General features: G+C 38.2%; 1 protein-coding gene across 1 annotated transcript in view; it reads left to right on the top strand.

Annotated features, from left to right (window-relative positions):
* LOC121868768 (suppressor of lurcher protein 1-like) overlaps positions 1 to 20,556 on the top strand; it is a 76,382-nt gene that overhangs the window by 46,565 nt on the left and 9,261 nt on the right. Inside the window, exons 3-6 of the mRNA XM_042369654.1 lie at positions 5,763 to 5,973; positions 9,220 to 9,401; positions 13,045 to 13,149; positions 16,479 to 16,581. Coding sequence (XP_042225588.1) covers positions 5,763 to 5,973; positions 9,220 to 9,401; positions 13,045 to 13,149; positions 16,479 to 16,581 — 601 coding nt within the window. The remainder of the gene's footprint in view (positions 1 to 5,762; positions 5,974 to 9,219; positions 9,402 to 13,044; positions 13,150 to 16,478; positions 16,582 to 20,556) is intronic.

The following is a 20,556-nucleotide window of genomic DNA, read 5'->3' as shown; positions in this document are numbered from 1 at the left end:
TATGTCAACAATTTCATTCTTCTGCGTCGGAATCCTGCATTTAGAAGCAGAAAGTTGTAACAATTTAGTTTACCGTGTGATACCATTTTTTTTTCTAATTTTTCAGTATACAGTAGATGAAGATTGCATATCCGTCTCTCGTGAAGAGTTCGATTATAATGACTTGTAATTCGTCGCTGTAACATATCGTCAACCGGGAATAAGTAAGTTGAAATGAATCCGTCTTCGTGTTTAAAATTTTACCAACAAGGCCTTAAAAAATACACAATAATCTTCAGTCAATAACTTCCCAAACCCTTGTAGATATAGATTTTTTCTCCATTATTGATTTCATTAAATCCATATAAACCTGTAGATACGAATGGATGGGTATTGAGTAGCTTGACCCGAGGGAACCCTGCCTGACCTATCAGTGTCGGCCATCTTTCACCCGGAGAACCTACCTTTGTCAGTCGCTTGTCTCCTTTTAATCTTCCGTCTCCTTTCTCCCCGACTAGATACTCATCTTCATTGGATCGAAACTTGGGTCTGAGTTTGCATTCCATTACAATCTGCTAGATGTGTTTTATTTTGTTTGTTTTATTAAGAGGAGGTGTTTTGTAGTTTATTTTAGAAGACACTGTTACCTTTGTTTAAAAAAATATGTAACATTTATTCTTCGTCTGAAAATTTTTTAATGTATACAGTAGATACAAAGCTTGTAGGCTAATATAGGGATAACTTTGTTTTTATTATTACTGTAAGTATAAAAATTAGTGTAGATACGTACAGTAAAATACTGTAAGTATAAAAATTTGTGTAGATACGTACAGTAAAATACTGTAAGTATAAAAATTAGTGTAGATACGCACAGTAAAATTTACCCTTGTTTCATTTAATTGGTTAATTAGGTTTGTACCGATGGTATTCACTGATTGCAAATTGAATTTACATCTATTTTCTCAAGATTTTTAATATATCCTTTTCGGCAATACTTATAATACATCTGCTGCACATCTAGTTGTATCCATTACCGTATTTTATCGCAACATCTCCAGGTCTTGATAAAAACCAAGCTATTTCTTAAAGGAGAAATGGGCCCTGAATAAACATATATATATTTTTTTCTTATGAGAAAGTAGTACAATGTATCTTCATTTCCGTTAAGGACCCTGGCGATGTATGGAACGCTGCCAAGTGCCAAACACGACGTCCAGGAACTCGTTTCTGAAATGATTGCGCAGTTTTTCATAATAACGATAGAAGGGCAGGTCAGCAGGTTCTATATATCGCGCTGCGGAACATATACAGTACGAGAGCGGCTTCAAACAAGAAATATTGCACTGGATATTTTTGTTGTGATCGTGAATACAACATTGAAACTTTTTTTTTCATAATGTGACTGTGAATATTTGCGAAACCTTTTTGATAAAGTTCTGTGAATATTGCCTGGAAAAAATAATACATTTCTGAAAATATTGCATATCATTATCTTGAAATGACGGTAGATGTTCACTTTTCAATGTTTAAAAATAATATTAAACGGTTATTCCTTTAACGTATATTTTGTAATTTTATGAAAAGCGTTTTGTAACATCTAGGATCTCTATGATTTACTTTTTTCTTTTTTCGTAGGTTTAAAATTTCCAAATTATAATATCATGCTACGCTTGGTCTGAATGGCCGTGTCAACTCCAGTCTTGTCTCATCGTGCTGAATTTGGTATATATTTCACTATATTGAAGTTGGTATATATTTCATAAAGCTGAAGTTAGTATACATTTTTTTTCACTATGCTGAAATTGGTATACAGTATATTTCACTATGCAGAAGTTAGTATATATTTCACTGTACTAAAGTTAGTATATATTTCACTGTACTAAAGTTGGTATATATTTCACTATGCTAAAGTTGGCATTACAGTGTATTCCACTATGCTGAAGTTGGTATACAGTATATTTCATTCTGATATATATATATATATATATATATATATATATATATATATATATATATATATATATATATATATATATATATATATATATATATATATATTTCATGTAAATCCACAATGAAAACGTGGATAAGATAAATCTTGATAAAATCACACGGGAAAATGGAAACAACGGAGCACCTTAGCTTTCGTCTTTATTCAAGACATCTTCAGAGGCAACTGGACTACATGGACAGAGAGAGGCTTAAATATACAGGGTGACCTTAAAAACATGAGGTCAGGTCATAATGATGTCATCCACTAATCCCCACACCAACACACACGTAGAGGAGCTTAAGAGAAGGGGGTGACGTGACTAGTCAGGTCAGGTCAAAAATAAGGGACCCACAAAATAACTATCATACATCTAGATCAAAGGTTTTCAAAGCATTTTTAACCTTGGGCCACTGACAAATAAATTTATGTAACATATTATCAGTTTTGAACTGACCATCACTAAGGTTTATTGATTTTAATTCCTTAATCAAACTAGCTTCAACCAGAAGTCTTTCTGTGACACAAGATGATTTAAATACTTCTAAGCTTTTTTCCCAAGCAATGGGGTGATTATTATTCCTAACATGAACAAACAAGGCACTGCTTTCAGATGCTGTTCTGATATTATACTTATGTTGTTTGATTCTGAGCTGCAGTGTTTTTCCTGTTTGTCCTACATAATTACAATTACATTTGCTACATGGAATACAATAAACACTTCCATTTACATTCAAACTTGGGCTATTCCTTATTAACATATTGGTAACAGATTTATGTCATACGTATGCGCAGTGAGCTACAGCTTGTCGAACATAAAATTGTTGGGTTGGGTTAACTGTTTGATTCATATTTGCCGTTGGAAATGGTTATTTTGGATGTTGGATATGCATGTTCGCCTTCCAAGTGTAAATAAATATAGAGCCGGACCCGGATTTTGTAGCATCAGTCAAATATTAAAGCCTGGCCGCTGAAAAAAACACGTCTTATCTCATTTGTTTTTTTTCCAGATACAATTCCCTTTCATATATAATTTTGATACAAGGGGATTTTGTTTTTAATTGTTGACATCATGGTGTGACTACACTGCTCACTATCGTCCTTAGGTTAAGGTGGCGTCACACGGGCACTTGTACAGTACCAACAATTTTTGCTTCTAGCTTAGCTTTAGTGGTTAGTTTTCAGGGGCTAGCGGCTGGAGTTTCACCTGTCAACAGCTGATTTCTCCAGCCTGACGTGATGGTCTTGAGATTACAACTACCGGCAATTCTCTGGAGTCAAAAGAGAACCAATATTGTTTTTACCACGAGACAAACGGCAAGGAAGAGTGATCGGACGAGTGTACAGTGAAGCAAGGGTGGGGGGATGATGAGTCGACACCTCACGACATAACAAGGAGCATATGACCCACCCCAAGACGTCAACATATCTCCAGGCATTATCGAGTAGGTAGTCGCACCCAATTCACAGACTCCTTCGGAACTCAGCCCCGCGACACGCAAGTGTAAAACCATTGTTTCACTGTGGATGTGAAGGAAAGTAAGCAACTCCTAATGATATGCAGTCTATCGTGTAAATATTAGTATTTCGTACTCATTTATGCTTTGTGTTAGGTAAATATATTCATAGTTTATATGACATTGAACCTTCAGTTCCCTCGTGTAAGTTGAGTACAGTATTTGTATTTGACCGAAATATGTATGTAATCTGTAACGAGTCCACGTGGCAGGTTAAAATTACCCTTCGGGCGATATCATTGTAGTATAATAGAAGTTTAAAAAAATGTGTAGCCTATTATGTATTGGTGCAATGAACAGTTATCGTCCAGCTAGTTATATTATATACAGAAATAAATAGTAAAAAGAAAGTGTTCTACAGCAGATAATTTGAATTGTTTTTTTTTACAAATCTCGTGTCCGTTTACGTGCATTTATCTTTATTTTCACAATGAAAAAAAAAATAGTGTGAAACTTTAAATTATACATATTTTAAATTTATCTTCAAAATATAGATACTAGTATTAATAAGGGATATTACTGTAGTTTATTTTATTTTATTTTGAGTTCAGGACCAAGCTTTCTTCCTTCTCACCAGTAGGAACGAGTCCACAAGCGTTTCTTCTCACAGTTGTCAGAGCTAAGAATTCATCGTCAAAGTCTTTAAAGCCATCCATCTTGTTATTGTTTTGGTTTAGGTCCATTGTGGCTCCAGCGTAATAGTAATCCCGTCGTGTTAACACACTTCTTAAAATTTGTGGGTAAAACCTTTGCTGTTACTGCTAGCCGAAAGCGAAACTTGGTGGTACAAAACATGGAAATATGAATAGCCACAAACAACCACGTTCCTCTGTCTTTTAAACAGCGCAGTGTTCTTGTTAGCCTTATTCAGAAGAAGGGCAAAGTTACACCAGAAAAAGGAACAATTTCGTACATCTTGAAATGTGGCCTTACCTTTTAGCAAGTGGCTATTTAGCCGAGAATTCGTAACCTAACCTAATCAAATTTATTCTGTAGCTTCGTCAGCATTTCACAAAATTGTTATAGTTTGTTAATGATTTAATGTTTCAGGGTGTTAATATTATTACATTCTGTTTTGCTTCATCTGTTACCTATCCTTGAATATTGTGCCCAGTTTGGTTCAGCTGCACTGCCACTTAAAAACAATTTTTTAAATAGAGCCACATTGCATTGTGAGGAGGCTGACTATAAGCTGATTTTAAACATCGTCATTTCGTTGGTAATTTGCGCTTGCTATATTAAATTTACAGTCTTTGCTCTAGGAACATCAATTATCGTGTACATAAACATGCAGGTGCATTGATATATCTCTTAATAGATGTTTTTGTTTCTTTAAAATACTACTTGCAGTCCTCGAGTATTTAGCGGCGCTGTGTTGGTTGTACACGGCAGCATCATGATCTGCTGGGATTATTTAACACCTGTAAGTAGCTGATAATCTTTGAATGTATAAGGAAACAAAACTCATTTTCAATCAAATTTGAATGTAGTCTATCTCAATATTTCAAAATTTGGAGGGTGAAAAGGGATTTTATATTCATCGGGAATGCCATAGGGTGGGGACCCCTTCCCGATGAAATGTTCCAACGATCCTGATAGCAAACCTGATCCACCGGGACTGCCTTCGGGTCGGTGTCGTCTCTGAATAACCACACCCGATGGTGTTCCTGATCGGTTGGGTGGTGTAATGACTGTGAATATGGCTCATAGACTCACCACGTGTATAGTGAAGCCTTAAAAAAATAATGAAGCAGGTACTAAAACCTCCGAAATGAAGCTCCGACGTTTATTAACATTTTAAGCGAGACCGGAATCAGAATTTATTTGTTTACGATCGAAGGACAACACTCACTGACAGGCCAGAATTTTCGGTGGAATATTTACGGCAAACATTAAATTTCTTCGCTTACAAAGCATGTAGAGACTTGATTTAAATGTCATATGATCAGTTTTTCGCCGTGTTTACCCCCAGTTTCCCTCATCCTTCATGCCCTGTCCACTACAAGTGATTTATGATCGTAGATAGAGAAAAAAATCTAATTAAAATAAAGAGTTGTACCGATTTTATTAGTTAATATCACCAAAAATGCAACTGTGGAAAATATGAACGAATTATATAAATGCGTTTGGGTACAAACATTATTATTATTATCCAATGGATAATAATACTGTACTAATATCTATTAAGAATATTATTAAACATTCCACTATATTACCAGACTTTTCGGAATAATTTTAGTAAATACTAAACTCAATTATTTTCTCCTTCCTGGCAGTGTTCAGCTGTAACGAGGTAGTTGAAGCATGGCGCGGTGAGGGTGGTGAGTGGCGTGGCATGAACGGTACACTAGCCAGTCCCAATTTCCCCCACCCTTACCCAGCCCGCCTTCAGTGTCGCGTCGACTTCAAGGCGCCCCAGCAACACCGAGTTCAGCTTGTCTTTTCACATTTCCTTCTCTACCACCCGCTCAATCTCTCTAACCGCAAGTAAGTGGGTGATAGTTGGTGTGTGTCAGTGATTTTTGTTTTCATTTATCATTTAAAAAAAATCCTTTCGACACTCGTTTCTAGAATAATTTGTTCAAACGTAGTATATTGATATGTAATATTAGAATATATGTTTTAATTGTGTTGTGTGTGTCCTTCGTTCTTAGTGAACCATATTATCGGACTCGAGCAGAAAACCTCGATCAAATCAACAAGGAAGCCTATCATTCATATGCGTTATTCAGTGTGATCACCAGAAAATCGTATATTTTGAATAGTTTGCAATGAAATACAGTAAGAATCAAGAATATTAATATATTTTTTTAATTGGTCGAATTATAATCTAAATAAACGAAGTTACGAAACAAAGATTTGTAAACGTAAACTAATTGAAAGTGGGTAAAATAATGGTAATAAAGTTTAAAAAAGGCAGTTCTGATTTGTTAAGTATATCGCCACCTGTACATGATGTTCGATTTCATCACTGGGTAGAAATGTAAGGTTTTAGTGATAACAGGATTCAAATATATTTTGTCAAAGACTGTTCCGAGTCTTGTATTGTTGTTCCTGTCCCTCAGTACCGAATCAATATTAGTGATTAGTGTAAAACTCTTTGGTTACTTAAATTGTATATAGCCACTGAATCAGGATTCGTAAGATTTAATGCATTCAGTTTTAAGTGAAAATAGAACATTGTTAGTTCTATTTAAAGTTGTAATATTAAATTGCTCAGTTATTTTTCGCAGTGTTGTTTATGAATCAGAAATTGAATAACATTGTTACTTAATTTAATATAGGAATGTAATACTCGGTAGTAAGATATTTAACATGGGTAGTAAATTTAAGAATATGTTGTTCATTTCATTCTGCAGTATTGCCATCGAATCGGTAGTAAAGTTCATATACAGTACAGTACAGGGTATTTACAAAGTGTCTCATGTTTGTTTACAGAGCCCGTTATAACGTTTCACATTCACAACATCAGTTTTCACTTAACCATGTTCTGCGTATATCTAGCTCTCTTACTGTATTTACTATTTCTGCTGTGATTTTCTTGGGGTGGAGTCGTAAAGAACGTAGCAGAACAGCCTTATTTGCGTTTTTACGATTCCTGCTGCAAGTTACATGTTACAGCTGTCATGGCGGTGAATACAATTAAGCCAAATAATGGAGTACATAGCGAACTTTTGGGGAAGTTCCTCAAGAGACTTCGTGAACGTCAAGTACATACACTTGCTGGATCAGACCTTCCCTGCCACTCTACACTTCTTGCTTTGAACCGGCTTATCCGTGGACCCCCGGAAGCCACCAGCTGTTTAGATTCGGAAAACTCCTATCAGGGTGGGGAAACATGTCAGATTTTCTTGTTCAACACGGAGATAAAACTTTTTGAAACTGTGGTGTCTTGTGGTGCGGAGAGTATCGTTGTGGAGATGGTTCTTGGGGTTGAAGATGGGATTGTGCTAGTGATGTCGTGTGGGTGACGATGGGGAGAAGACGTGAGGATGATGGTTGTGGTTGCGAGTGGTAATGGGGTGAAGAGGGTAGAGTATATATTGGTGTTATGGGTAGCAGATAGAGGTGAGGATGCTCTCTCTCTCTCTCTCTCTCTCTCTCTCTCTCTCTCTCTCTCTCTCACATACATGCCGTCATTAAACGAGGTTCTAAACTACCCAGGAATTCAAGCCTTTGTGTCTCCGACTGAAAAGTTAAATGGAACTGTCTCAACACCACACAAAGGAAAATCCATATCTTATCAGCCTTCCGTCTTAACTGCGGCTTCTAGACTTGAGAATAGATGCTCTTTTATACATATAAACAACATACTCCTTTCTACATATAACCTCTTTTTTTCTTTTTCCCGGAGTAGTTTTTTTCCCGTCCATTTTCATCATCATCCTCCCTTCACCTTCTCTCTCGTCTTATTTTTTTTTATTCTTCCCTCTCCATTTCCTTCTCACCGTTCATTTTCCTTTTCGTCTTTGTTCTTCCCTTCACCCTTTCATCCTCCCATTTTCCAATTATTCCTTTTTACTACCATAACCTGTCTTCCTCTTTCTTCCTTTCTCCCGGTCATCCTTCCCTCTCCTCTTTCCTTCTTACCCCTGTATCTCTCTTCTCACTCCTTCCACACGATCCAATTTCCCTCCAGTGTGCTTCAGTCTCTCCTTAACGTCACCTGGTCTGTGATTTGCCCTACTTAATCATACGTAGTTGGTGAGTGAATGAGATCGCCATTGTCGTGTTCTTTTCTATTACAGTATACTGTAAAAGATACTGTAGTATTTCTTTACCTTTACTCACCTTCTTTCCCCATTTTTTTTGTATTCTCTTTCTACTTTCTTTTTCCGTGGATGGTATTTGTTATTTTCCCTTCAACTTTAGCTTTAGTTTGTCATTTTGTATCGTTTTACGAACTGCCGTACTTGTTAATACCAACTTTATATTTTTCCTCTTTCGTATCCCTCTATATTTTTCTTCCTCCCCCCATTATTTTTCCATTGCGTAGAGGATGAGGTAATGTTGTCAGCGTTCAGTGTTTTGTGAACTCGGGTCAGATGTAAGAAAGGTGTTATCTAGTTTGACATTATCAAATATGGCAGGTTCCTCTGGGTACTTCACTTAACTCCTGTACTAACGCTGGACAAGAAAGATAATAAAGTAACAAAGAAAAGAATAGTAAGCCGTTCCATAGTTCTATCACCCTTTGTGTGAACACTAAAAAAATATATGTAAAAAACATTTTTTGGTGTCATAATGGCAAACTCTTTTAAGGGTATAGTATATGATTATCAATAAACCCTTGGATACAAAGGGTATATTATTCTCAAAACCCCCAAATCCAAAAAAGTGTTTATAAACATCAATACATTTAAAACCCTTAGCCTGAAGAGAAACCCTCTGAAAACTCAGAACTGGTCGTCCTCACATTCGCATGTGTGCACAGCTTATCACCCTCCACCATCCAGTGACATACACCTTGGCCAAGACAGTTCTCACGCATCTTTCAGTTATACAGTGGATGCTGTAAAAACAGTACTACAAACAATATACTATATAGTAAGTGGTATCACCATACACAACCGGGTATGATCCGGTGCTAGACTCCCGACAGTTGGCACACACGACAATACGTTCCCACATTGCAATAGTTCTTTTTTATGCAAAAATAGCCCTGCTGTTCTCATAGAATGCTTTTACTGCATTTAATAGCCTTCCTCCTGACATTTCTTGCTTTCCATTCAGCTGTGATGCCATGGACTCTGTGACCATATCTGAGGGCACAAAGTACAAGGTGGGAACCTTTTGTGGACCTGGCCTCCCTCGTCCGATCATGTCATCGGGGTCCTACCTCAGCCTCGTCTTCAGGAGCTACACGTCTGGCCCCCATGTAACAGGCTACAAGGCCACCTACACCTTCCTCCAGAGTGAGTCCTGTACAAGTTCCTGAACTACCGAGATTCTTATAGATATGAATTCGTTAGTTTGGAAATACAGTATGGGTTTGACCAGTTTTACAATAAATATGATTAACAGTTAATCATCTACACCTCAGGGTTCTCAAACTTTTTCTCAGCAGGTACCCTCTGAGTTATCCGACCATCGACCCATACCCCCTATAACTGAGACACTGAATATAGAATGGCACTACAACTACAGTAAGTCCTCGCTTACATCGGGGTTACGTTCCTGAAAACGCAACATTAAGCAAAACGACGTTAAGCGGATCAATTTTCCCCATAAGAAATAGATAAAATACGGGAGTTACGTTCCTGAGCCTCCCTTTGCCCCACGATAAAGGTTACATATACAGAAAATTATTGCCATTTCTGGAGAGAATAGTATATAGAACTACAGTACAGGGTACTAAGTTTGTATTGGTACTCACCGATGGGCGGAGGTGGCAGAGCGAGTGTGTGGTGGGTAGTGGAGCGATGGAGGAGGATGGCGGGAGCGAACGAGGATGGCAGGAGCGGAGGAGGGTGGTGAGTCACTGAGACTCTGCGACTGTCTGTTCTGACTGGGGTTCCTCCGCTGCTGGTTGCTCCTTCTCCGTTGGTGTTTGCTCCTCCCCGGCTGCCGGCTGTTGTGAAGAAGCTTCTGCCGTCCCGCGACGAAAAACTGAATCCAGTGTTGACTGCTTGATGCTACTCATCTTCTCCTTATAGATCTGGGTGTAGCAACCAAGACTGTCCTCAATGCTGCGTTGAACCTTTGAGCTACGTTCTCTTTTTGGGTCGTCATCTAGAATCATTTGCATTACTTGCTGGAACATGTTCAACGATTCTGCCAACCTCTTTGAAGTTAGCGTTCGTTGAGGTTCTTCGTCGTCATCGTCTTCAACGGGACTGTGTTCTGTTAATTGTTGCAGATCTTTGTTGGTGAGCTCTTCTGTTTGGGATGCTAGGATATCCTCCTTATCCTCTGATTCCAGCTCATCAAAGCCTGCCTGTCTAGCCAAGTTGAGGATATCCCTATTCACAGCTGGGACTAAGTCCGTGAATCCCGTAAAACTGTTGACGCACTCGGGCCACAGTTTACGCCACACACCATTCAGGCATCTTTCTGAAACCTCTTCCCATGCCTTGCCAATGTTGTCAATTGCATGAAGAATGTTGAAGCCGTGCCAATATTTTCGGATCGTTGGTTTATTTTCTCCGTCTGTAGCCTTGAGCAGCTGGGCCATGGTACGGCATAAATAATACGCCTGGAATGCGGCGATGGCGCCTTGGTCCATAGGGTGCATCAGTGATGTTGTGTTGGGAGGCAGGAATACAACTTTTACACTGCCATGCAGGTCGTCGAGATTGGGAGGATGAGCTGGAGCATTGTCAATGATCAGAAGAATTTTGAAGTTAAGGTTCTCCATGGCACAGTATTCCTTCAGTGCAGGGACGGCGTACACGTTTAACCACTGGCTAAATATGGCGCCGGTTATCCATGCCTTTTTGTTTGCCTTGTAAATGACAGGAAGGTGATCCTTAGAGTAACCTTTCAGAGCCCATGGGTTGACAATGCAAGAAATCAGCATAGGCTTCAGCTTGAAATCACCGGCAGCGTTAGCGCCAAGCAGCAGCGTCAAGCGGTCTTTTGCTGCCTTAAAACCTGGCGCTCTTTTCTCCTCCTTGGAGATATAGGTCCTTTCAGGCATCCTCTTCCAAAAGAGACCAGTCTCATCCACATTAAAGACTTGCTTCAGTGAGTGAGTGAGGAGGCAATGGTGGATGCGGTGCACTTCAGGTTGAAACTAACTCCAGCCAGCAACCACTATATACTAAGATGGAAAATAATCTTTGATAGTTGATAGAAAGTAGTTGAGAAATGCTATGACTTCAACCATGGAGATTACCAGCTCTTGAGGGACAAACTACAGAGAATTTACTTGGGGGAAGTGGTATCGTTAAAGATGAATCAGACAAAGACGAATCACTTATAAACTTTAGAAATCCTTGAGATAACAGTACAGGAATGTATACCTCTGCAAAATAGAGAAGGAAGGGAATAAGACCAGATGGATGAATCACAAATCAAGGAAAGCCAGGAAACGAACAAGGGGTCACAGCTCAAGATTTAAAGAAGCCGCAGGTCCAGAAAACTGTGAGGGCAAACTTTTTCGGAGTGAGAGTTGTGAACTCTTGGAACAATCTGCCAGAAAGTGTTGTGGCGGTACCGAGTGTGAGCTCTTTCGAGACCAGACTTGACCAACACTGGAGCAGGTTCAGGTACATTCAAGAGCCTGTGCATGCCCAGTACTTGCCAACAGTGGGTAACAGGGACGTGACCGATCGTCCAAGCGGCTAACGAGCCGAGCGGTGGTGAAGAGGATTCAAGTAAAAGTAAAAAGAATTTACCACCTGTGGAAGAAATACCAAAACACAAAACATCATGCAGATTATGTCGTATAAAAAAAAAATTCCTAGATCTGGCCAGTCTAGAAATAAGATCGGCACTTCGAGGTGAAATTAACCTAAAATATTATGATTCCAAGTACAAAAAGTGGTCATGGACGGAGTATATTGAAAATGGAAAAATATTCAGCGGAGTACCACAAGGATCTATCCTTGGACCTACGCTGTTAGTGATCAACATTAATTACATCGATTAAAATGTATCTAGCTACAGTGTCAAATTTCCGGGCGACAAAAAGATATTTGGGAAGGTAGAAAGTCAAGATGATGTCACAACCATACGATGTACACGAGCTGTTCATATGGTTGGTTGCATGACTCGCATATGCCTTTTAACATTACAAAATGTAAGACTGCAAGCAGGATGCAACAACCCTAATAATTATTCTGTTCATAAGACTTTCCTGGATACTGATAAGGAAAATATCTAGATCAAACAGGGGCAGCAGTGATAAAAGCCAGCCAAGATATAAGAATTATAATGCGTACCTTCATATACAAAAAAAGGAAAATGCTTCTTCAACTTTGTCTCTCGTATGTCCCAGTCTGGATTACTGCACTAAATACAACAGGCATGGAAAGATTTAGCAGCCCTAGAAAAGGGGCAGCACAGATTGGCAAAAACGATTCTGGAACTGTCTTCTCGATTATTCAAGTAGACAGGGAACCTTAGGGACTGTCATTTCTTCAGACAAGACACAGTAGGACAGATCTCAGAATCATGAAAGGGATGGAAAACATGAACCTGTGCCACTTTTTCATGATACCACACACCACCATCATGAGAGAACATAACTTTAAGCTCACCAGAGGGTGGAAGACCTGTGAAACCGTTTCTCGGCTCAAGCTGTGGAATCGGTAACAATACTGGCTTCAAAAGAGCCCTAAACAAGACTATCAAGAACTATGGAAGGATTCAACATGGGCTGTTGGCCTTCTTCCCTTGGCATGGACACTTCTAATTTGGCTGGTCAATAGGTGAAAAGGGTAATTAATATAAGAATTTCTAAAGTGTAATAGTTTTGATGTAGAAAAATTCTATAATTTAAAGTTTTGCCATTATTATTCTCGCTTAGAATGTTATAAAATATTAGGTAAATTGTTGTGTCTGGCGGGCCACATAATGTAAATTTGAATATTTCCTCACTGTCTCCCATGACAGACTTCGGGCTGGACACTGGCCATCAGGTGGAGGACCAGCGCTGTGTGTTTGAATACAACTCCACCTCCTACCCCAGTGGAGAATTCTACAGCCCCAACCCTGGAGGTAACTTGCGCCCTCAACCTCATTTTATCATGTGTTATCATTGCCCCACCTCCTCTTTATGATTATGTATCATTATTATGATTATGTAGTATTATTATTATTTTTTTATTAGTAGTAGTTGTGGTTTCTTCTTTTTTCTTATATTTTTTTTTCACCATTATGTCTTCAAGGATTCTAGTCCTCATTTATTTCCTATACTCTTCATTATTTTTGTGGTGTAGTGGTCAGTATATTATACTTGTGCAAGTGATTGGCCCCAGATTTGATCCTTGGAGAGGGTGAAACTACAGACAGGTTTCTTTATGCTATTTGGCTCTCTATACCCAATAATACTTGGGAACCTGGGCGACATAAAATTTGTGGATTGTGTTTCTTGGTGTTGGTTAGCTAGTGCAGTTGGCATATTGTTTGGTCTTCTTGGGTTATTCCTTAACAGTCAGGGCCAGGTTGATGTGTTGGCGACTCCTTCTAACATCTTAATATAATTTTTGCCTTGATACCTTTAGGGCTGGCCATCTTTGAATATGTGGGGCAACCATAATTAAGGTGCCACCTTCCATAGGCATCCAAACACCACAAAAAAATGTCGGGGAGCACCTTCCGAAAGATGTTCAAGCTACAATGAAGGAAAATTTTGACAAGAAGGCAGTAGAATGGACCTTCAGTTCTGGAGAACTAGTGCTACTCTTCCTACCTCTGGCAAAAAACTCCTTGCAGTCAAGTTATTATGGTCCTTATAGAATTAAAAAAAAGTTAATGATGTAAATTATGTGTTAGAAACCCCTGATCATAGAACTGAGCATCTGGTTCATGTCAATCTGTTGAAGCCATATCACGTTAGAGAATCAGAGACTACTAATCCAGGATCAAGTGCCAGACAATGAAGTTGTGCCTGAAGATTGTTGCCTGGACCAGCCTGTCAAGTTGTATAATAGTGATATTTTGGCTAATATTAAGTTTAAATTGCAGCATCTGAAACCATTGCAGTTCATGGAGTCCTCCTGGTTGACAGTGCATCTCCTATCAAAGAACCCTATTACCGGATGAATCCCACGAAGGCGAAGAAGCTGGGAGAGGAGGTGGACTTCATTCTTGTAAATGGTTTGGCGGAGCCGAGCAACAGTGAATGGTCGTCAGCGTGCTTGCCGGTGCCGAAGCCTGACTGTAGTCAAAGGCTTTGCACTGATTATACTGCAAGGTCAACGCTATCACCCTTCCCGACTGTTTTCCACTATCCAGACTGGATGATGGTATTGGCCAAGCAGAATTCGTCATGAAGTGGATTTACCGTACTTAAAGGATACTACTGTACCAGGTGGAGTTGATGGAGAGGGCAACGAAAATATCTGCGTTCGTAACTCCAGTTGGCCTTTACCAGTACTGAGTCATGCCGTTTGGTATGCGTAACGCCTCTGCCACCTTCCAGCGTCTCGTCAACTCTGTCGTCACAGGTTTGGAAGGGGTGATGGTATCGTCCAACTGGGAAAAACACTTATCAAGATTGAGGGCCCTCTTCTTTAGGTTAGAAGATGTGAAGATAGAAGCCATTCAGCAGTTCCCACGACCTGCGGACCGCAAATCTCTCCTGCGTTTCATTGGAATGGTTGGTTATTACCACAGGTTTTGCCCAACCTTCGGACAGGTAACAGCATCCCTCACAAACCTAGCCAACCAACCCTAAGAAGCAGTTCAAGTGGACCCCAGAGTGCCAAACGTCCTTCGAGCGAGTCCAGTCACTGCTGCCCAGTGCTCCTGTGTTACAGACTCCAGATTTTGAAAAGCAGTTTTGCCTGCACATTGACGCCAAAGATAATGGAACCAGTGCTGTATTACTACAAGCTGGATCTGCTGATAACTTATTCCACCCTGTGTGTTATTTATCTTCCAGACTCAAGAAACTCCCCAAAAAACTATTCAGCAATTAAAACAGAATTGCTTGCACTGATGATTGCTTTGGAAAAGTTTTTATGTATATTTGTGTCGTGCTGTTCACCCAGTGATTGTGTATAGCGATCACAACCCACTCAAATTTTTAGACAAGGTGAAAAATCGAAATCAGAGACTAATGCATTGGTCACTCATGCTGCAGCAATTTAATCTAGAAATACGACACATAAAGGGGAAGGACAACCTTTTAGCTGACTGTATGTTTCGAGTGTAATTTGTGGCTAGTATATACAGTATACTCATTAGGTAGTCAGCTCGTTCAAGGAACGAGTTGTTCATTTATATGTTTGTTTGTTCTTTTTCATCTTACATGTGTTTGTATTATGTATGGTTGTGATATGTATTATTGTAGGTTATATAGTATACAGTACGTACTGTATTATTGTATTGTAAATTATGTATTGCGGTCAGACCCACACCCCCTTTCTAGGCATCGTCCCCTTGCAGAAACGTACATTACATATTAGGTATAGATGGAAGTACGGTACCTAACACTCAAGTTTCCATATATATATATATTTTTTTTTAGGACATGCTTGGCTGTCCCCAGATAAAGCTAGGCTTATGAAGTTAGACCTTACGATGACATGGGAATACCGCCGCCGGCTGACGTGAGTCCCCAGCTGCCCCAGATTAAAAAGTCATATGACGGGGACTATCACCTGGGTTCTTGGAAAATAAATGTACTTTACCGTATTTAAATAAATTGTCTCGTTTTTTCACTGCCTGTATACTATATAATAATGATGTAATTATAGTAGGTTACATCAGCTAGCTAAATGCTTAAATTATGCTTATTATGTTTTTTGGAAAGGCATGTTTATAAATTATGCAATGCAGCATGAATATAGACAATGTTGGTATACGGTGCACATAAGCAGTAGGAGTACAGTATACAGTTTCCTGTGTGCCGAGACAGTGCAGGTAAACAGCAACTTGACCAAGAATAGCCGACAAAGCTGTCGGGTGCTTTATTTCCAGGAACGTCCTATGCTTAGGCTTACATTTGGTCTCTAATCAGTAATATGTATTATGTCTACAGGAGTATTTAGCTGTAGTTTACCCGAATAGATGAGAGACGGTCTTTTTCTGTTTATTTATGCGTCCGTGAACCTTTCCTGACTTCACTTACTTCCTGCCAGACGTCATTTTTGCTTCCATATATCCCTTCCCTTTGATTTTAGGTGAGATCTGTTAACCTGAGGTGATTTTCTTTACCATTAGTAATATTTTACTGAATCTCTGGTGACTTCCTGCCTCTCATACTTCCTAATGCCGAGTGACCTTTCTTTACTTATTGTGACCTCTCAATATATGATGAGCCGTTTACATCTCTTCACCTCTCGTGACGTCTCTACACTTTTGTTGGCCTCCCCCTACAGGAACATACCCACGGAATACAGTGTGTCACTACATCTTCCGTGGCCTCCGGCACCAGAGGGTTAAGGTGGAGTTTAGGTACTTCGACGTGGAGGGTGTGGCACCGTAGGTCATGTTCTGTTGCTGCAACTTTGTCTTGGTGCTAAAGTTAACTTACTCCTACAGTTTTGTCATGTGTTTTCTGGTGCTACTTTGTTGTCCTAACGTTATCCAATTACTACAGTAGTGTCCTGAAGTTATCCTGATACTACAGGTTTATTCTAGTGCTACAGTGTTGTCCTTGTTTTATGCTAGCGCTACAATGTTGTCCTTGTGTTATCCTAGTGCTACAATACTGCCCTAGTGCTACAATGCTCTCCTAGTGTTGTCCTATTGTTATCCAGGTTTTATCTGTGCTAGTATTGTCTTACTTTTATAGATTTGTCCTGGTGCATGTGTTATTGTAATGCTGTGGTGATTCCCTAATGCTGGTATTACAGTATAAGTGTTATCATAATCCTATAGTATTATCTTAACTGTTATCATAGTCCTACAGTATTATCTAAACTGTTATCATAATCCTACAGTATTGTCTTAACTGTGATCATAGTCCTACAGTATTGTCTTAACTGTTATCATAGTCCTACAGTTTTATCTTAACTGTTATCATAGTCCTACAGTATTGTCTTAACTGTTATCATCGTCCTACAGTATTGTCTTAACTGTGATCATAATCCAACAATATTGTCTTAACTGTTATCATAGTCTTACAGTATTGTCTTAACTGTGATCATAATCCTACAGTATTGTCTTAACTGTGATCATAATCCAACAATATTGTCTTAACTGTTATCATAGTCCTACAGTATACAGTATTGTCTTAACTGTGATCATAATCCTACAGTATTGTCTTAACTGTGATCATAGTCCTACAGTATTGTCTTAACTGTGATCATAATCCTACAGTATTGTCTTAACTGTTATCATGATCCTACAGTATTGTCTTAACTGGGATCATAGTCCTACAGTATTGTCTTAACTGTTATCATGATCCTACAGTATTGTCTTAACTGTGATCATAATCCTACAGTATTGTCTTAACTGTGATCATGATCCTACAGTATTGTCTTAACTGTGATCATAATCCTGGCCAGTATTGTCTTTAACTGTTATCATGATCCTACAGTATTGTCTTTAACTGTGATCATAGTCCCACAGCATTGTCTCAACTGTTATCATAATCCTGCCAGTATTGTCTAACTGCCATCATGATCCTGCCAGTATTGTCTTAATTCGTGATCATAGTCCCACAGTATTGTCTCAACTGTTATCATAATCCCACAGTATTGTGTCTTAACTGTTATCATGATCCTACAGTATTGTCTTAACTGTGATCATAGTCCTACAGTATTGTCTTAACTGTTATCATGATCCTACAGTATTGTCTTAACTGTGATCATAATCCTACAGTATTGTCTTAACTGTGATCATAGTCCTACAGTATACAGTATTGTCTTAACTGTGATCATAATCCTACAGTATTGTCTTAACTGTGATCATAGTCCTACAGTATACAGTATTGTCTTAACTGTGATCATAATCCTACAGTATTGTCTTAACTGTGATCATAGTCCTACAGTATACAGTATTGTCTTAACTGTGATCATATAATCCCACAGGTATTGTCTTAATCCGTGATCAAGAACTTGCCAGTATTGTCTTAACTGTGATCATAACTTGCCAGTATTGTCTTTGAACTGTTATCATGATCCCACAGTATTGTCTTAACTGTGATCATAATCCTACAGTATTGTCTTAACTGTGATCATAGTCCTACAGTATACAGTATTGTCTTAACTGTGATCATAATCCTACAGTATTGTCTTAACTGTGATCATAATCCTACAGTATTGTCTTAACTGTTATCATGATCCTACAGTATTGTCTTAACTGGGATCATAGTCCTACAGTATACAGTATTGTCTTAACTGTGATCATAATCCTACAGTATTGTCTTAACTGTTATCATGATCCTACAGTATTGTCTTAACTGGGATCATAGTCCTACAGTATTGTCTTAACTGTGATCATAGTCCTACAGTATTGTCTTAACTGTTATCATGATCCTACAGTATTGTCTTAACTGTGATCATAATCCTACAATATTGTCTTAACTGTTATCATAGTCCTACAGTATTGTCTTAACTGTGATTATAATCCTACAGTATTGTCTTAACTGTGATCATAGTCCTACAGTATTGTCTTAACTGTGATCATAGTCCTACAGTATTGTCTTAACTGTGATCATAATCCTACAATATTGTCTTAACTGTTATCATAGTCCTACAGTATTGTCTTAACTGTGATCATAATCCAACAATATTGTCTTAACTGTTATCATAGTCCTACAGTATTGTCTTAACTGTTATCATGATCCTACAGTATTGTCTTAACTGTGATCATAGTCCTACAGTATTGTCTTAACTGTGATCATAATCCAACAATATTGTCTTAACTGTTATCATAATCCTACAGTATTGTCTTAACTGTGATCATAATCCTACAGTATTGTCTTAACTGTGATCATAGTCCTACAGTATTGTCTTAACTGTGATCATAGTCCTACAGTATTGTCTTAACTGTGATCATAGTCCTACAGTATTGTCTTAACTGTGATCATAATCCTACAGTATTGTCTTAACTGTTATCATGATCCTACAGTATTGTCTTAACTGTGATCATAGTCCTACAGTATTGTCTTAACTGTTATCATGATCCTACAGTATTGTCTTAACTGTGATCATAATCCTACAGTATTGTCTTAACTGTGATCATGATCCTACAGTATTGTCTTAACTGTGATCATAATCCTACAGTATTGTCTTAACTGTGATCATAATCCAACAATATTGTCTTAACTGTTATCATAATCCTACAGTATTGTCTTAACTGTTATCATGATCCTACAGTATTGTCTTAACTGTGATCATAGTCCTACAGTATTGTCTTAACTGTGATCATAGTCCTACAATATTGTCTTAACTGTGATCATAGTCCTACAGTATTGTCTTAACTGTGATCATAGTCCTACAATATTGTCTTAACTGTGATCATAGTCCTACAGTATTGTCTTAACTGTGATCATAGTCCTACAATATTGTCTTAACTGTGATCATAGTCCTACAGTATTGTCTTAACTGTGATCATAGTCCTACAATATTGTCTTAACTGTGATCATAGTCCTACAGTATTGTCTTAACTGTGATCATGATCCTACAGTATATTGTCTTAACTGTGATCATAATCCTACAGTATTGTCTTAACTGTGATCATAGTCCTACAGTATACAGTATTGTCTTAACTGTGATCATAATCCTACAGTATTGTCTTAACTGTGATCATAATCCTACAGTATTGTCTTAACTGTTATCATGATCCTACAGTATTGTCTTAACTGGGATCATAGTCCTACAGTATACAGTATTGTCTTAACTGTGATCATAATCCTACAGTATTGTCTTAACTGTTATCATGATCCTACAGTATTGTCTTAACTGGGATCATAGTCCTACAGTATTGTCTTAACTGTGATCATAGTCCTACAGTATTGTCTTAACTGTTATCATGATCCTACAGTATTGTCTTAACTGTGATCATAATCCTACAATATTGTCTTAACTGTTATCATAGTCCTACAGTATTGTCTTAACTGTGATTATAATCCTACAGTATTGTCTTAACTGTGATCATAGTCCTACAGTATTGTCTTAACTGTGATCATAGTCCTACAGTATTGTCTTAACTGTGATCATAATCCTACAATATTGTCTTAACTGTTATCATAGTCCTACAGTATTGTCTTAACTGTGATCATAATCCAACAATATTGTCTTAACTGTTATCATAGTCCTACAGTATTGTCTTAACTGTTATCATGATCCTACAGTATTGTCTTAACTGTGATCATAGTCCTACAGTATTGTCTTAACTGTGATCATAATCCAACAATATTGTCTTAACTGTTATCATAATCCTACAGTATTGTCTTAACTGTGATCATAATCCTACAGTATTGTCTTAACTGTGATCATAGTCCTACAG

This window comes from Homarus americanus, unplaced genomic scaffold (genome assembly GCF_018991925.1).
Source record: "Homarus americanus isolate GMGI-L3 unplaced genomic scaffold, GMGI_Hamer_2.0 scaffold30535, whole genome shotgun sequence".
Classification (NCBI taxonomy): domain Eukaryota; kingdom Metazoa; phylum Arthropoda; class Malacostraca; order Decapoda; family Nephropidae; genus Homarus; species Homarus americanus.
This window is presented reverse-complemented; position numbering and strand designations above follow the sequence as displayed.